The 19,356-nt window shown below is 41.7% G+C and overlaps 2 protein-coding genes across 2 annotated transcripts in view; both read right to left on the bottom strand.

Annotated features, from left to right (window-relative positions):
• The window catches only part of LOC124259628 (dolichyl-diphosphooligosaccharide--protein glycosyltransferase subunit STT3B-like), a 31,346-nt gene extending 29,173 nt beyond the window's left edge, over nt 1-2,173 (bottom strand). Inside the window, 1 exon segment of the mRNA XM_046693799.1 lies at nt 1,985-2,173. Coding sequence (XP_046549755.1) covers nt 1,985-2,160 — 176 coding nt within the window. The 5' untranslated portion in view covers nt 2,161-2,173.
• A 10,590-nt stretch (nt 2,174-12,763) lies between these two features.
• LOC124259572 lies at nt 12,764-18,934 on the bottom strand. The gene is made up of 3 exons (XM_046693724.1): nt 18,859-18,934; nt 17,098-17,226; nt 12,764-15,491 (listed from the first exon to the last, which is right to left on the bottom strand). Exons 2-3 carry the CDS (start codon nt 17,207-17,209, stop codon nt 14,659-14,661), a joined length of 945 nt encoding a protein of 314 aa, XP_046549680.1. The 5' UTR covers nt 17,210-17,226; nt 18,859-18,934; the 3' UTR covers nt 12,764-14,658.
• Between the last annotated feature and the right edge of the window lie 422 nt (nt 18,935-19,356).

Here is a 19,356-nt window from a genome sequence, read left to right as displayed (position 1 = left end):
CCAGACAATCTAGTGATCAACATCCTAAGCATCATTTTAAGCAAGTGGGGTACAATGACCACCCGATCCCATTGGTCGCCTCTCACAACAAGCATGGGTTACTGAAAACCAATTCTAACCCGGATCTTCACGGGTTAATGATATAGAACTCTGAGCAATAACATATATGGAATCTAATTAATGTACATTATTATGTCTATCATATTAACATTATACAAGACATTTTATACTACATGTGCATTAACCATATTAACACAGACAAAAGAAGATACCTTATTTTCAATTATATGTATGTATTTCAGATACTCAACATCGTTGTTTCAATCAAGATACTCTGTACCACCGTGTTTATTTGAAGCCAAGCAAATATTCTAGAAAGATGGGACAAGTGTTAGACATTCCAGATACTCTGACACTCTAACATTAGACAGTGTGAGACATTCCAGATACTCTGACACTCTAACATTAGACAGTGTTAGAAATGGCCATTCTAACTGTATTCACTTGTCTAGATCTAAAACAAACTTATATTGAGTACAGCCTGCATATTGATAGCACCAATCCATTCTTACCATTACCAGGCATGCATAGAAGTAAGTGACTAGTATTACGCTTTTGTCCCTGAACAGACACAACAAATAATAAATGAAAGCATTATCAATTCTGACATCAACCTAGGTCTTCAAATACTTGTCCGTAGTCCGAGCCTTGTATATGGTCGTCTTCAGTCAAGTAAACTTTACTTATAAACACACATACATGAACACTGAGATCAAGACAAAATGGTGACAAGAGACAGGGTCAGGCTGGTAGTGAGTGATTTTGGTTTTATGCCACTTTTATCATTATTTCAAAAATATTACGACAGGGGAGACCAAATATGGGCTTCACAACAGGTAAGTAGACTCGCACGTTTTTGGCACAGACTGTGCTATAGATACAAAATCACTGCAAGGTGGTGTGAAATAAAGCTTACTTGCATTGATTATTCCACTGTTGTTGATTTACACTTAATACATATGTAACCCAAAATACACTTAATACATGTGAATCTCCTGCTAAATCCTGTGATGTTAGAATATATATATACATAAGGTAATTGAGTCTGAGCATGGTATAATCTGGTGCATGGTATAATCTGGAGCATGATATAATCTGTAGCACACTGCAATCTGTATTTAGATTGTTTTATAGACAAAATGATCATGGATGAGTGTTATATCTACGTACATCTCTGCAGTAGCCATCTTATTCTTAGTTACTATGGTTACAGTATCCGTCCTCCATTTCTGCACGATTCTTAACAGCTTGAATGGTATAAAGCTCAAAAACTGCATTCCTATTTTATTTTTTTATTTGAATGTAAAGTCACTTTCGATGAATTAATTCTACATTTTTCCTAAATGGTTAATTAGCGACAAGGAAGTACATGCTATATGTTTACAAATACAGGATTTGCATAAGATTGAGACTAAGTGTTCTGCGAATCCAATATACATTAGCAGACTTTCTATAAAATATTGAAAAGACTATATTAAACGATGACCAAATGAGGGTGAAATATGAATAATTGCTAATTAATATCAGATTTCCCATTGTTGGTATGGTACATGCTGAATTCACATGGACCAGTGGAGGTTTCTGTGCTATAACATCGCACATTAAGACCTATCATATTCACTGGAAGTTCTGTCAGGGGTCCTGTGATCTGAAGCAATTCATTAATGTGACTAAATATTTGATTGTCCACTTCGTCGCAGTGTTGGTGATAAGTACAGGCGTTCTCGAACATTAACTTTTTTTAACCCGGTCAGATCTAAGCACTTGAATTAATGCCTGAAAACACTTCTCATTGAATAAATGCAACTGCTTGAACTCGTGTGAACGCAAAAACATGAATCACAAAGACGGAAGTGTTTACAAATTGTGCATCACAAACATAACTGAGGATAGATGGGTAAGCACGCTTCCTTGCAAAACTCACCATGGGTCGAACTCGTGGATAATGCTTTCAAATCGAATGACAGCGAACAGTCTAGAACTAAAACCACCAAGCCAGGCAAGTGCAAGGATGAAGAAAGTGAGCAGACTCTTCCAGCCACCGGGGTTCCACATGGCAGAACGAATGTCTGTTTTCACAGCCATGCCGGTGTCCGCCATCTTGCAGTTTCGCTACACGTCATACAGCCACCATCCAATCAAAACACGGCACGCAGCTGCACTCCGTCGTCGCAACAATCATGTGAACACCGACTGCTTTGTATGATATATCGACTCAACGTCTGGCCAGCGGCGAAATATATCAAACAGCGTTCATCCTCTACCCTTACAATAATGCTCTGAATGAAATTATTAAGCTTGAAACATTTACTTAAATTAAAAAACAACATTAATTGCACTCTATAAAGGTTCGTTCGCATTTTCTCTTGGGTCATTGCAATCTTACCAGTCGTGAGGCTCACATCGTGAATTTTAAGAACATAGAAAGGTAATTTCAGAAAATGTACCCGAAAGAAGATTCTCATGTACATTGTTTCTTTGTTAACGTAACACGCTAATTCAGTATTTTTTTAACTTTCTCTTATTTCTAGAAATAATATTTGTTAACGCTTCGACCTTTTATGTATTGATCGAGCGATGACTTAAAACGTAAAACACAATTATACGCGACACCTATAACCTTTCAACGTCTGAAACAGCAAAGAACGACAAAGAAAACACACACAAACACACAAAATTAAAAACAATAAGATTGCTATCCACTACTACTTGCTATGTTTGTGAAACATAATCTTTGAATGTTTTTTTTTGGTCGATATATTTCTCTTTGAAGACTCAACTAGAACTTGTGGGGCCAGCACAGGGACCATAACATAATCAATATTTCACGTATATCGGGCTATATAGCTGGGCACTTTTATATATGTTGATGTGTGTGTGCGTGCGTGCGCACACACGTGTGTGTAAAAGAGTGAGCATTAAGGCACAGTATTTGACAACAAAACATAATATATTCATGAACTCTTTGAATGCCTTAAGGACATGATACAACTTCTATATTATGAGGAACAAAAGGTTTCCTTTCGTAGTATGTGTTTATTCCCTCATCGGGTGAACGGAGACGAGAGCAGAGCACATATTAAATGTATATATAATAACAAAAAAAACCAAGGAAATAGCAAAAGTGGAATCAAAAAAATACTTAGCCCTGTGTGATACTGGTGATAGCGACGGACAAATGGTGAGTGAGTGAGTTGGGTTTTACGCCGCTATAAGCAATATTCCAGCAATATCACGGCAGGGTATTATATATTATATAAATGGACTTCACACATTGTATCGAACCCGGTTCTTCGGCGTGACGATCGAACGCTTTAACCACTGAGCCACCCCACCGTACTCCCGATGACCATGGGAGCCAGGAATTGGAGATAACACTAACTGGAGATAATATTATAACAAAAGCACGATATGGTGTAACCAGCACTGACTATCAACAGTAGGCAAATGGAATCTAGCCGGATTAATAGCCTAGATAAGGTAAGTTAAATAATAAGTCCTGAGGACTAGGCAGTTATGTTCCCTGTTTAATGATAATAATAATAATGAAATGTCGCGTCTGTAATGAATTCACAGAGACTGTCCAACACCTTGTCAGTGGATGCCCTTCTTTGGCACAAACATCATATCTAAAACGACATGATGGCATGGCTCGTTGCTTTTACTACCGTCTCCGCTATTTCTGTGGCTTTGACTCCGGGGTCCATCCATGGTACGACCCTGAACATGTCCAGGGCGTCATGGAAAATGATGCTTTCAAACCTCTATGGAATAGGCCCCATATACTGCCTCAGAAGAATTCCTGCCAACAAACCTGATCTTGTCCTTTTTGATAAAGCCAATGAATTTATTTATATCATTGAATTTTCTGTCCCTTTGACAAAAATGTCATTGGCAAGATTCAGGAAAAGCATGATAAATATGCAGACCTCACCTTTGAAATGTCTCGCTTGCATCCCAAGTACACTGTCGTCAGGCTCCCCATTGTTCTCGGTGCCCTTGGTTTGGTACCTCCTGAACTCTTGGCGCAGATCAAGAGAGTGCCCGGGTTTCCACCGGGAACACAGCCCTTCTGACACCCTGGGTAATGCAGAAGGCTGCAGTGTTGGGGAGCTTTCATATTCTCCGGAAAGTTCTTGGTGGGTTCGACTAGGCAGCGTTTCCTGGGAGAAGTCCCATTCGCTGTCTGGGCTGCGTGTAGAGGGGGCGAGGACCCTGAGCTGATGATGAGCCTTACCAGCCTGACTGTGCCAGGATCACCCGAACCCTCTCTGCTGCATACTATCTTTTATCTGTAAAACATAATAATAATATGTGCATTTCTACAGCGCATCTATTCACACAATAGTATGCTCTGTGCGCTTCTCAGACAAGGTGATTGTTAAAGAAATGTCTTTTGAAAGAGATAAGTCTTTAGATTATTTTTGAAGGAAGGCACGGTTTCAACCATTTTGTGGATGCAGGCAGCTCATTCCATAAGGTTGAGGCAGCGTAGGCAAAGGATCTTTTACCAAATGTGACTGTCTTATACTTTGGAACTGTGAACAGATGCTTGTGCTGTGATCGAAGAGATCTAGATGGAGAGTATGTGTGCAGAAGTTCTTGCAGGTAAGATGGAGCCAGATCGTGGAAGCACTTGTAAGCAGTCAGAAGAATTTTGAAGTCTATGCGAGGAGCTACAGGGAGCCAATGGAGGTCTTTCAGTAATGGCGTTATATGGTCAAACGTTGAAGATTTGAAGATAATTCTTGCAGCAGAGTTCTGAATGGCTTGAAGTCTTTCTATCTGGTCTTTGCTGATATTAACAAAGAGGCTATTGCAGTAGTCTATTCTGGATAGAATCATCGCAACGGTAAGTTTGACAGTCGAATCTTTGTTGAGATATGGCCTGAGTTTTCCAATGTAACGTAGATGGTAATTAGCTGTCTGACATACACGTGTTACGTGGAGATTCATCATCAGCTGCTGGTCCAGCCAAACTCCAAGCTTTCGTACTGTTTCTGAGGGTTGAATGGCTGCACCTTCTATGTTCAGATGTCCATATATCACCACAGGCTTTAATGAGTTTTTTTAGGGCCAAATAGAATCACTTCTGTCCGGTCCTGGTTTAGTTTGAGCATGTGAGAACTCATCCATTTCTTTACGGTTTGTGGAGGGTCTTGTATGCATCTTCTTGGCTTGCTGCTGGCGCACATGTCATTGGCTCGTAGATGGGTCTTGATGGTTCTAATGATATCATAGTTTTTATTGATGAGGCAGGAAATCGGATGATTGACAGGATCTTGGTTTTGACTGCGAAGGCCTAAGTTTAAATCTGTGCTGGGAGCACTTGAGGGTCTTGTTTGTGGGGAATATTGTGCATGGTAACTGTTGAGAGATGAGGAAGTCTATAGATGGTTCAGTTCACACCCAAGGGCATCGAATGGCCAGTAGATTTGCCTCGTCGGGTGAATGGCTTGTTTATCTGGGGATAGTAGCAGTGTTTGTTGTGGATGTAGTGGTCTGTGTATGTTGGTTCGTGGTACTCTGCTCTAGTTTGAAGGAACACGTCCAGGAAGGGTAGGCATTGGTAGTTTTCTGACTCCAGAGAAGTGGATTCTCCGGTGCTGTGATTTGTTAGGAGCTGTGCGGTGGGCTCTGGGGAGCTGGGGCTGGTGATTGTGTCGTCTACTTTCAACAAAGACAGAACAGATGCCATTTCACATCTGCCAACCAACATAGAAACGCGGTTAACTCTTCCTAAAAGAAAACATCGATATTTTCTATACATCTCTTTAACGCTTTGCATATCTCATCATCTGTATATGACTTATGTAGAAAACGACAAATACACCGAAAAGAGAGAGGAGTAAAGTTTAGTGGTACAACATGATGGTTCGTAAGTTCAACGAACAGCAATGGACTGAAAATGTCCAAATGGAACATTTGATGCATCTGTCGTCATCTTCTCGTGGCAAGGTCTGCTAGCCTATATCAAAGTGAAAACAAGATTTTGGATATTGGCCAGTGGACAATTTTGCCTCAGAAAGATCCTTTATTGAGAACTCCAAGGGTTTCACAGGAAGATAAACAGAGTGTGTTAACCTGTGGATGTCGAACACCAGGTTGGAGCAACAATATTGTGTTAACGTCTTCAGCAGAGGTTCCCCCTTTCCCCGCTCAACACAGTCTGACTGCCCACATACGTAATTTCGCTATGCAATCATACGAGCAAGCTGCACACGAGGTATAACCTCTTGATTAGGTTGATTAGGTGCAGATATGCAACCTGGCATATGTGCTTACGTACGTATGTAATTGCGTCCTTAGCCACAGTTTACATACCTTTATAATTTACGTTTAAGTGTAATTGCATTCATATGAGCAGAGGTTAAGTGTATACTTTTCTCCCCGATAATATTATAAATCTAAGTGAATGCATCACGTATTTCAATGGAACAAAGTCCATACAACATATCAACATGGTAACATGGAATACGGCATGGAATACTACACCTCAAAGTGTATACATAACGTATCACTATAGAACAAAGTATATACATAACGTATCACTACAGAACAAAGTGTATACATCGCGTATCACTATAGAACAAAGTATATACATCGCGTATCACTGCAGAACAAAGTGGATACATAACGTATCACTGTAGAACAAAGTGTATACATAACGTATCACTATGTACGAAGGTGTATACATCGCGTATCACTATGTACGAAAGTGTATACATTACGTATCACTATGTACGAAAGCGTATACATTACGTATCACTATGTACGAAAGTGTATGCATCGCGTATCACTATGTACGAAAGCGTATACATTACGTATCACTATGTGCAAAAGTGTATACATCGCCTATCACTATGTACGAAAGTGTATACATCGCGTATCACTATGTACGAAAGTGTATACATCACCTATCACTATGAACGAAAGTGTATATGTATTCCGAAAATAATCTGTAAACTCATGGCTGACATATGAGTATTCATGTTGAAATATGAAGGCTATGAAGACAATGTTATTGCATCGTATAAAAGAATGTCTTTGTTCGAAGTTTTCTTTCTTTGAAGCAGAATAAAAACCTTTTTTTGGTATTCTGATTCTGATAAACATAATTCTATTTTGCGAAATGTCAGCGTCACACATAATATTGTCGAGGGCAAAGGTAGTCCAGAGGTCGCGTGAGGGCAACTCAGTTGTTTGTGTCCCTTAGGTAACTGAAATCTATGATCGTCAGTTTCACCAACATGGACCTGAAGACTGAGGAGGTGGTGGTGTGGCCTAGTGGTTAAATCGTTCGCTCGTCACGCCGAAGGCCCGGGTTCGATTCCCCATGTGGGCACAATGTGTGAAGCCCTTTTCTGGTATCCCCCGTCGTGATATTGCTGGAATATTGCTAAAAGCGGGGTAGAACCATACTATCTCAGTCACTAACTGAAGACTGAATCCCCTGGGTTTGCTAAAATGTTACAGGTCACATGCAACCAAAAAATCAAACATAATTAAAACACAGTTATCACTTATTCATGACATATAATATACATTGCTGGTTATGAAAAAACATATAAACAAAATTATAAGCGTACAATCGCAAATCAAAAGTGCAATATTGTGTACTTCGGTTTAGTTCCCAAGAAACGAAGCAGCCGGGATACCGAACCCAGTCAGAGCGGGTGGGTGTGCACTCAAGTGTAACGGCTTGTTCATTTGCAGATGCTCATTGTGTGTGTATATATAGAGATGTTGGGTTTTGTAAATACATGCTCATTTTTTGTGTATAACATTTTGCAATCAACAGACATCATAACATGTCATGTGTTCAAGTATCACACCTGCCTGTCTGTGTAATTACATAATGTGACAGAGACCGAACTCGGCCATAAATAAATGCATTTTGTTTATGGTGTATAGCCTGATTGGTGTTAAGTTCAAATTGCATGTGGTCAGTGATAGCAGCTGTGTACTGAATATTGTCATTAGCAGACAGGCAGGCAGACACATAGGTGTCAATAAAACAAGACATTGAGTTTTGTCTGTGACAACGACATATCTATATCACAGTTAGAAATTCGGTCAACGCTAAATAATGACATTGCTTTTAAGTATCGAACTGAGAAAGTGACTCGGTAAGAAGAACGTGTGGTGAAATAGACAAATGAAATTATATAAACAGTTAATTTACTGTCATAACATATAAAAAGCTCGCGCCTGTGAGATATCAACAAAACATTAGAAAAATAGCTCACACCAAAGCCTTTACAGAGTATTCACCGGACAACCCGCTTCCAAGCTGCGCGAACCTATTTCACTGCGCACATGCTATGAGCGCAGCCCAGCTGTTGAAACCCGTTTTCCCCAGAAAAGTCGGGGGAAATTTAGTGAAACGTTTGAACTCCGATTTCGCGCGGTTTTTTTTATTGGGTTATTTTTCAACTGTGTAAGTTGAATTTGCATTTTTGACGATTTGTTTCGGTAAGTCCATACCGAAAGGTATCAGAATCTGCAAAGTTGTGTTTTACGTTGCATGTGACCTTTAAGCAGTTGTTAAGAATCGTTCTTTTACCGGCAGTCGTGCTATAGCCTGAATGGCCATGGTGTAAACCATAATGTCAACAATCACTCTCTTCCTTACATAACACAATTCCTTTGATTAAGATGTACTGTATCATTCAACAAACCATCGGCGGATCCAGAGGGGTGGTGGTTTCGAACAAAACCCTTCAAAATTCGTGGATCCGCCCATGCAAACTGTTGGAACCCTCGAACGTCTGCAGTAAGAAAATGATGGCACGGTTAACATGCGCGCATCTACGTGTCGTCATCCGTTTCAGAAAGTGCAGTGAGAGAGGTTCCCTGTTTGGTATTTAACCATGCTGTGATATGCGATCCGACCTAACTGGTGTGTCTTAATGTCAAGCGTTATGTGCAGCTAACAAGGAGTGGGCAATTACATTCGGCTCCTGCTGCTCAAGGTGGACCGTGGCTGTACAACTCTTTAATGACCTATGGCCCTGTTCATACAGCGGGCAGGTCACATTTCAGGTCAACTCCGTAATGTCAGTAGCGGAGGCATGTGACATGGCTGACCACGTTCGCCAGCTTGACCCCTAGTATGTCAATTAAAAAAAAAGGTTGGCCATGTTGCGACGCTTAAGCTAAGGTATAAACTTGCACAAGTCTCTAAGGTAATAACTGATAGTTTAAATAATAATTTCTGAAAAACAAATAAAACTAACATATTGTCCCTCTAACAGACTGACATCCTTCCGCTTATCTAGACCAGACTGAGTTACTATACATTCATGGGGTCAGAATTCAGTACAGCCTTGGAGCAAGGCTAGATCACTACAACATGTAGTGTCTTCTCAGCCAGGAGACTTTGTTAGACACACCTGCGCCCGGCACTGAACAGGTATTAGCTAGGATGTGGCTATAAACCTTCCATCGACAGGCTACTTTAATTGTATACTCCCCGAGGAGCTGAGAATGAAAACCGAGTGCACGCAGATCCATGTACCTGAGTAATAATGCAGATCTGTCATGGTCTAAGCGCATTTGAGCAGTTATTAATTGGAAACTGCGCTGAGAAAATTTATAATTAAATTATTTTGTAATTAATGTGCCCGCCCTGATGTTGCTGGAATATTGCTAAAAGCGGCGTAAAACCAAACTCAGTCAGTCAGTCAGTGTAATTAATGTGAAGTACATCCATACTGGATATAAGTCACTAAATCTTTTGCGACATGCCATGTGCTCCGAGAGTTATTGAGACTAAAATGACTTTAAACTGATATTTAGAATTTAGCAAGGATGGTCCAAGAAGAATTTTCGCTGAATTCCGGTCATAGTTTTGTTATCTTTTCTTCGTTTATCAGTCACTGTGTGCATTTGTTTTGTACAAAGATTATGTAAAGGGGGATGAAAGTGTTATATATTTTCAAAAAATATCATAGTGGGGAAGAATCATGGTTAAAAGCGTTCGCTCGTCAAGTACCGGTTCGATTCCCGCCATGAGGTACAATGTGTGAAGCGCTTTCCTGGTGTCCCCGCCATGGTATTGCTGAAAGGGGCGTAAAGTCTTACTCACTAATCATCCTCACTACCATCAAATCTTTTACTCTTGATTCATTCTGATGATTTTGGTGTCTAAAGTGTGATAGGTGAATGTTTGTTTCATTTGTTGCTGAAGGGATCCGACCATTGTTTCATATGGTGCTGAAGGGATCCGACCATTGTTCCATATGATGTTGCAGGGATCCGACCATTGTTCCATATGATGTTGCAGGGATCCAACCATTGTTTCATATGGTGCTGAAGGGATCCGACCATTGTTCCATATGGTGCTTGTTTCAAGGGATCCGACCATTGTTTCATGGTGCTGAAGGGATCCGTTGCAGGATCCGACCATTGTTTCATATGATGCTGCAGGGATCCGACCATTGTTTCATATGATGCAGGATGCTGAAGGATCCGACCATTGTTTCATATGATGTTGCAGGATCCGACCATTGTTTCATATGTTGCTGGATCCGGATCCGACCATTGTTTCATATGATGTTGCAGGGATCCGACCATTGTTTCATATGATGCTGGAGGATCCGACCATTGTTTCATATGTTGCTGCAGGATCCGACCATTGTTTCATATGATGCTGCTGTAGGGATCCGACCATTGTTTCATATGATGCTGCAGGATCCGACCATTGTTTCATATGTTGCTGCAGGGATCCGACCATTGTTTCATATGATGCTGCAGGGATCCGACCATTGTTTGTTGCTGCAGGGATATGTTGTTGCAGGGGGATCCGACCATTGTTTCATATGTTGCTGCAGGGATCCGACCATTGTTTCATTGCTGCAGGGATCCGACCATTGTGTTATATATGATGTTGCAGGGATCCGACCATTGTTTCATATGGTGATGCTGCAGGGATCCGACCATTGTTTCATATGATGCTGCAGGGATCCGACCATTGTTTCAGGGATCCGACCATTGTTTCATGATGTTGCAGGATCCGACCATTGTTTCATATGGTGCATGCTGAAGGGATCCGACCATTGTTTGATGCTGCTGCGGGGATCCGACCATTGTTTCATATGATGCTGCAGGATCCGACCATTGTTTCATATGATGCTGCAGGGATCCGACCATTGTTTCATATGATGTTGCAGCCGCAGGATCCGACCATTGTTTCATATGATGCTGCAGGGATCCGACCATTGTTTCACATATGCTGCAGGGATCCGACCATTGTTTCATATGATGTTGCAGGGATCCGACCATTGTTTCATATGTTTCAGGCTGCTGGGATCCGACCATTGTTTCATATGGTGTTGCAGGGATCCGACCATTGTTTCATATGGCTGCAGGATCCGACCATTGTTTCATATGATGATGTTGCAGGGATCCGACCATTGTTTCATATGGTGCTGCAGGGATCCGATGCATATGATGCTGGGATCCGACCATTGTTTCATATGGTGCTGCAGGGATCCGACCATTGTTTCATATGATGTTGCAGGGATCCGACCATTGTTTCATATGATGTTGCAGGGATCCGACCATTGTTTCATATGGTGCTGCAGGGATCCGACCATTGTTTCATATGATGCTGCAGGGATCCGACCATTGTTTCATATGATGTTGCAGGGATCCGACCATTGTTTCATATGGTGCTGCAGGGATCCGACCATTGTTTCATATGATGCTGCAGGGATCCGACCATTGTTTCATATGTTGCTGCAGGGATCCGACCATTGTTTCATATGATGCTGCAGGGATCCGACCATTGTTTCATATGATGCTGCAGGGATCCGACCATTGTTTCACATGTTGCTGCAGGGATCCGACCATTGTTTCATATGATGCTGCAGGGATCCGACCATTGTTTCATAATGGTGCTGCAGGGATCCGACCATTGTTTCATATGGTGCTGCAGGGATCCGACCATTGTTTCATAATGGTGCTGCAGGGATCCGACCATTGTTTCATATGATGCTGCAGGGATCCGACCATTGTTTCATATGGTGCTGCAGGGATCCGACCATTGTTTCATATGATGCTGCAGGGATCCGACCATTGTTTCATATGGTGCTGCAGGGATCCGACCATTGTTTCATAATTGTGCTGCAGGGATCCGACCATTGTTCATATGGTGTTGCAGGGATCCGACCATTGTTTCATATGTTGCTGCAGGGATCCGACCATTGTTTCATATGGTGCTGCAGGGATCCGACCATTGTTTCATATGATGCTGCAGGGATCCGACCATTGTTTCATATGATGCTGCAGGGATCCGACCATTGTTTCATATGATGCTGCAGGGATCCGACCATTGTTTCATATGATGCTGCAGGGATCCGACCATTGTTTCACATGGTGCTGCAGGGATCCGACCATTGTTTCATATGGTGCTGCAGGGATCCGACCATTGTTTCATAATTTGTTGTAGGGATCCGACCATTGTTTCATATGATGTTACAGGGATGTAACCATTCTTTCATAAGTTGCTGCAGGTATCTGACCATTGTTTTATATGTTGCTGCAGAGATCCTACACGTAATTTCAAAGGTTGCTACGTGGCGGAAACACATTGCTTCATGTCTATAATACAAGATATTTTTTACTAAAATCGAAATTACATTGAAACCACTATTTAAACTCCATGAATGAGACAAAACCTCAAACACTAAATCAACAATAATGTTTGAGATTTTACTTTATTGATCAAACTACAATACAGTTCAAAATGACACTGTGTACAGCCGTAAATGTAAGCAATTAGAACATGTCATATACAGCTGGAAAATGTTAATCAGCTTTAATTTCATGTAATGAACAAAACACGATTGGGATCATAGATACTAGTTGTTTTGGCAGTGAAAGACTGAGTACATAGAACCATATCCCAATAAATAGTTCATAATCCCTAACTTCTTTCGTTCAGCATATATCGCTAACCTTCGAGATTACGTAACACGTTATGTTTGGGATTTCAAAATTATCACAGTCATGTGTTACACCTGACCACTTTCTAAACGGCAAAGTGTATTCATAGCTTCGAGATTACCATATGTGAATATCTGTGTGACACTGATCTTTAGGGCATCATCAAGTACCGGGTCACGTGATTTGAGAGGATGAAGAGAGAAATACTGTCGCGTTCAAGATTACTGGACTTATCTAGCGTGGCTATCTTCTCTTGTCCGGACTGAAGTCGGTTTTATGGAGCAATCTCACGAAACAGCATGCCGTTATTTACCATCACTACCTAACTCAGAACACATGCATTGACTCCGAGACGATCCGTCGTTGTTGTATAATCACTAGCGTATACAGATAAGATACAGCCAGGGCATCGAACCCACGACTCTCCGGGCAAACGCTCTATCCATTCAACCACCAATACGGCCATTATTGTAAAGAACTGACTGAGAGTTTGGTTTTACGCCGCTTTTAGCAATATTCCAGCAACATCACGGCGGGGGACACCAGAAATGGGCTTCACACATTGTACCCATGTGGGGATTCGAACCCGGGTCTTCGGCGTGACGAGCCAACGCTTTAACCATTAGGCTACCCCATCGCCCCTTATTGTAAAGAAGCAGAGGACGCGGTCGAACGATAGTCAAATAGTGAGTAACAAGAGGAAAGTGATCCACATATTGTACCTAGGTGGGGAATCGAACCCGTGTCTTCGGCGTGACGAGCGAACGCTTTAACCGCTAGACTACCTCATTGTCCCTGTAGTCAAATAGCATGTACCCTGTAACAGTTACACATTGATGCTCATAAGATAGCTGATTTCGGTTTCTGTATTTCAAAACTTTAACATGAATGTAAAGTGAGTTTAAAATGTCATGTATCGTAAGAATTAAACATTCTTAACCTTATCCCATAATTTACTTATATCTACCAGATTTACATGAAACAAGACAGTGTATCGTTAGAGCATTATTATGGATAGATGTGGAATGAGTGAGTGAGCGAGTATGGTTTTACGCCGCTTTTACCAATATCCCAGCAAAATCACGGCGGTGGACATCAGAAATGGGCTTCACACATTGTAACCATGTGGGGAATCGAACCCGGATCTTCGGCGTGACGTACGAACGCTTTAACCACTGTGCTACCCCACTGCTCCAGATTTGGAAAGATTTAGAAAGTGGATTCTGCCGTGTTTCAGGTATGTAACAGCGTGGCAGTCTTCATCTTGTAAACCACCCGATACTGTAGTATTTCGTGAACGTTCATCTCTCTGTCGTGTAGCTGTCCGACCAATGATTATAAACAGAACCGACGGGATGCGGATCCTGGCATGGAATGACTGAATAGTAAAATTCTTCACTCGAATATGCAGTGAACATTAATATCAAACATGAAAAAAATAAAATACTACGAGATTCTAAAGCTAAAGACATTATGAAAGTACAAACACAAAAAACGTTCCCCTAAAAGTAGAAAGAAAATAAACATAAAAGCTTACAAAGAAGAGGTATTGTGAAATGTGGATAGTCCAAATTATAAGACTCTTTCAAACATCAGCTTGATAGTCTAAGAGTTTCTTATGTAAATAACGTTTGCAAAAGGGAACAATTATATTCGTCCAAGGATAGGTGTTCTTTCATCGAGGGTGGGTTGAATGCGCTGGGTGGGTTGATACTGCCGTGAACGGCCTAGCAAAGCTGCAAATTTCAGAATGAGGCACACTGCCGCTACCCCAAGCAGCACCGCACAGAAGATGGAGCTCGATTCCAGGGGGTCCCAGTTCTTGCCAATGACGCCGATAAGAGCGACGACAACGACGAGGTAAGGCGTAAAGACGTAGCGAGAATATTTATCCAAGACTGAAAGGTCAAGCGAGACGAAGACGACGACTTCCACGGAGAGGAGGCTGAGAGCAATAAGGGCGGTTGTGGACGAGTCAAGGGGGTTGTCCAGCTTGTACTGAAGCACTGCTCCCAAGTTGAGAAGCGTTGCTATGGTAACCCAGGCGGCATATATTCCAAGGCCATTCTGAACCATGTATCTCACCAGATAGACCTCGTACATTCTTCCTTGTTCCATCAGATTCGTGAGATTAATGTACAGGAACCAGTACGAGATTCCGATGCAAATGTAAAGAGTGACCGATGTTCCCAAGAGGAGGAACACTGATGCGGTTATATATTCCCTATCCCACAGGAACAGCCAGACTCCATTTGAAATCATGTTGAGGAGGTAGGTGATGAAGTAACCGGCCGGAAGTAGAGTAGGATTCGCGTATACCGGTCCATACGGGGAACTCCGGCAAATGGAAACGAGGCTGTAGATGATCCATACGAACTGCCAGAGGTAGATCACTCCCCAGATTGCGAACGTTGCACCTGCCGGAGTGATCTCCAGATTGTAGATGGCGGAGACGTTTGAGATGCCGTGAATAAACAAACCTGGAAAGATAAAAAAAAAGATTCTTGCAATGATATTTCTCAAAATTACTGGTCATCAAGCAGATTTACCTCAAACGCAGATTTTACATTCACTTTTAAGAAACAAATATTCTAGAGTGAGTGAGTGAGTGAGTTTAGTTTTACGCCGCACTCAGCAATATTCCAGCTATATGGCGGCGGTCTGTAAATAATCGAGTCTGGACCAGACAATCCAGTGATCAACAGCATGAGCATCGATCTGCACAATTGGAAACCGATGACATGTGTCAACCAAGTCAGCGAAACTGACCACCCGATCCCCGTTAGTCGCCTCTTACGACAAGATAGTCGCCTTTTTATGGCAAGCACATGGGTTGCTGAAGACCTATTCTACCCCGGATCTTCACGGGTCCAAATATTCTAGAAGCAGGTGTACCCCCGCGAGGTATCCAGGCTTGAATTTGTTCCCATCAGCTGGTCGTAACAGGCGACCAAGTGGATCGGATGGTGAGGAAACCTGTGTGTGTATTCGCTACTTCAGATTTCGTTAGGGGCGGTAGGGTAGCCTAATGGTTAAAGCGGTCGCTCTTCACCCGGGTTCGGGTCCCTACATGGGTACAATGTGTGAAGCTCATTTATGGTGTCCCCGGCCGTTATATTGCTGGATTATTGCTAAAAGCAGCGTAAAACTAAACTCATTCACTCAGATTTCGTTATTGTGGGTATGGACTGTGTTGGTATGTCTACAGTGAGTGAGTGAGTGAGATCTTGCCGCTTTTAGCAATATTCCAGCCTTATCACGGAGGGGGACACCAGAAATGGGCTTCACACATTGTACCCATGTGGGGAATCGAACCCGGGTCTTCAGCGTACAGATCAGAGTGGCAACATTCCAGCAATATCATGGAGGGGGACACATAGTCTGTCTCACAGTCCCTGAACAATATTATTTTCCCTACTGCCAAGCCCCATCTGCAGTGCTAAAGCCCTAAATAAAGCAAGTCTAGATTTCCTCAGGTTCAGGAATCTGAGTCTCTGGTCTCCCTGGGGCTCCTTTTCAATTTAAATGGGCTTGTTTGTTACTATCAAATTATATATATTCAGAGACTAAGTGTTAGTCTAGGGACACACTAAGAAATAGGCTTCCCAAGTACTCGAGTCTTCTGCCTGACGAGCAAACGCTGTAACCATGCACCAGGCTAGCCTAGCCCCTCTACAGATCAGTGTCAGTGAAAGAGAGGGCGTTTTTAATTGTAACAGTGATGCAGGACGGGACATACACCATCAATAATAACAGGTTTGGTGCCAGGTTCATGAGGTTGTAGAATCATAAATAATAATTCTGGCGATTCCAGAATTCTAACCCACGACAAACGGATATTGGCAACCAAGGGACGCAACCCTTTACAGCAGGACGCCTAAACCAGCACTACAGGTGTTTGTGGCGTGTTTATATAAACGATTATTGACCTAAAATAGTTTCGGAGGAAACAATATTTATATGAGAAAATATTTCACCAACTTCCTGTGGAAATATTATGCTTGGGGAAAAAATTCAATGGACATAATTTTATTACTTTACATGGAAAGAATCTCCAGTGAGAATTAACTATCTTGTTACATTTACCTCCACTGTTTTGGGGGTCTGCGGCGAGGTAGTTAAGAACGAGGAGTCCCACGAAGACAAGGGCGTTGATGAGGATGAGGACCAGGAGGCAAACATTTTGTTGCCCCTTCATGACTGCGATCTTGAAGGCTGCAACATCAAGAATTGTAATTACAGTATGAATACAGGATATCTTGCTAATTACTCACGGCTATACTGTCAGCACGCCATACTATTATGATAACACTCACAAATAAAACGTGAAATACTGTTACCGCAATGCCAGTAATCAGTAATTGAATACATGGGTGAATACTGAAACTAATTTCTGAACTCTTAACTGCTACTACACGTGAAAATCCGGGTCATCAGCAACCCACACATGTTGTGAAAGGCGACTAGCGAGATGCTGGTTCACACATGTCATCGTATTCCAATTGCGTAGATCGATGCTCATGATGTTGATCACTGGATCGTCTGGTCCAGCCTCGTTTATTTACAGACCGCAGCTATATAGCTGGAATATTGCTGTGTGCGGCGTTAAACTGCAAAACGTGACACGCATTGTCAGTACCAACTAGTGGTGGTCGGATTAATTGAAATAATCGAAGATTGGTCGCAGTGACTAAACGACCAAGCAATCGATCATGTTTTCTCATAATCGAACTCAAACAATTCTGGAACACTTGTTGCATTAACAATGTCTTTCACACGGTTGGTTTTGCCTGGTACATTTCATGAGCACTACAGGCTCGTCCAAGTCATGATTGAATTTATCTTTAAGACCCCCAAGAAATTTATGTTCCTAACATACTAGTCATCCTTTAAAGATAAGCAATTTGAAAAAAACCCCCAAAAAACACGAACCAAAGAACTACATGTTTTTTCTTTATGTTTTGTGCAAACAAACATAACCAGGAAAATCTGATAAATGACGCTAACCAATTATTTTCGATGATTGATCGGTTGTAATGAACCAATCATCAATTATGAGATTTTAACCAATTCCCAACACTAGTAGCAACTATAACGACTGCTGCAACTGCAGTGTTGTAACTCACAACAACAATGTGGATGTTTTCTACTATACATTGAATACTGCAGCTGTACGTAATAAGTTATTACTGCTGAAGTTGGCAAGTCATGCCGAAGACCCGGGTTCGATTCCCCACATGGGTCCAATGAGTGAAGCCCATTTCTGGTGTCTCTCGCCGTGATATTGCTGGAATTTTCACTCACTTACTCACTCACTATTACGCTGAAATCAATTCAGTTGACTCAAACATCTTGGAATATAAGTCTTAAAATATGTCTGCTTCATATTTTGGACAAAAACAGCAAATAAATGTCATAAGCCTTACTAGAGACTATAGGCGTGCCTTTAGAAATGGTTGTAGGCGCCACAGGTCGGTTATCTGGACACAGGGATCAAACTGCATGTACACCGGTCATATACAAAAGATTTTCATGTCTGAGCGTACACCGCACCTAGATTGTAGATTATCATAAAATTAGAACACAGGGGTTACAAATGTTAACCACATGCCTGGTGTTCCAAAAGGAAAATGTTTCTTGTATACCTCGAATTGGACCCGAGATCCGAAACTGCGCAGTCGGCAATCGTAACAACAACGGTTGGGTCCCATCTCTGGCGATCGGCAGTCAACACCTTTTCGTTTCCAGTGTCATCTAGTTATGACACGTCCTACCTGTGTCTTTAATATATACATTGGTACTTCCACCATCAATAAAAAGAATATGAGGTAATTCCACGACACTCACCTGATATCTGTAACGCTCAGCCCGTTGACTTCCCATACAATCTCTACTAGCCCAGACCGGTGCTTTGCTAAAACGCGTCACGTGACTTGTGAACCCTCGTTTCATAAGTGGCCCATTTAACTTCCTTACATAACAGAAGCGCTTTATTACATAAATTATATGAATGTCTGTGCTGCTTCCCGTGAAAAGTATCTCACGTGAAAAATGTCTCGTATTTTTCTTTTGTAGAAGAAAACGTAAATTTTGTACAAAGGCCACTTTTCATATCAAACAATAAATACATACAACGTGGTGGTTAGAAAGCTGTACAAATGAGGGATATAGTATCACATCAATGAGGAAACGAAAGATAAAGTTTTGTTGACATATTTTCAACACTTAATTAAGGTCGTCGAGTCTTCAGCATTGAGTGTACACATGATTTAAGAGTATTGTTTTAAACTGCATGTGGGGTAGCCTATATAGTGGTTAAAGCGTTCGCTCGTCACACCGAAGACA

The sequence above is a fragment of the Haliotis rubra genome, unplaced genomic scaffold (genome assembly GCF_003918875.1).
Source record: "Haliotis rubra isolate DU_JTF1 unplaced genomic scaffold, ASM391887v1 Scf73, whole genome shotgun sequence".
Classification (NCBI taxonomy): Eukaryota; Metazoa; Mollusca; class Gastropoda; order Lepetellida; family Haliotidae; genus Haliotis; species Haliotis rubra.
The sequence above is the reverse complement of the archived record's forward strand: the minus strand, read 5'-3'. Positions and strand labels throughout refer to the sequence as shown.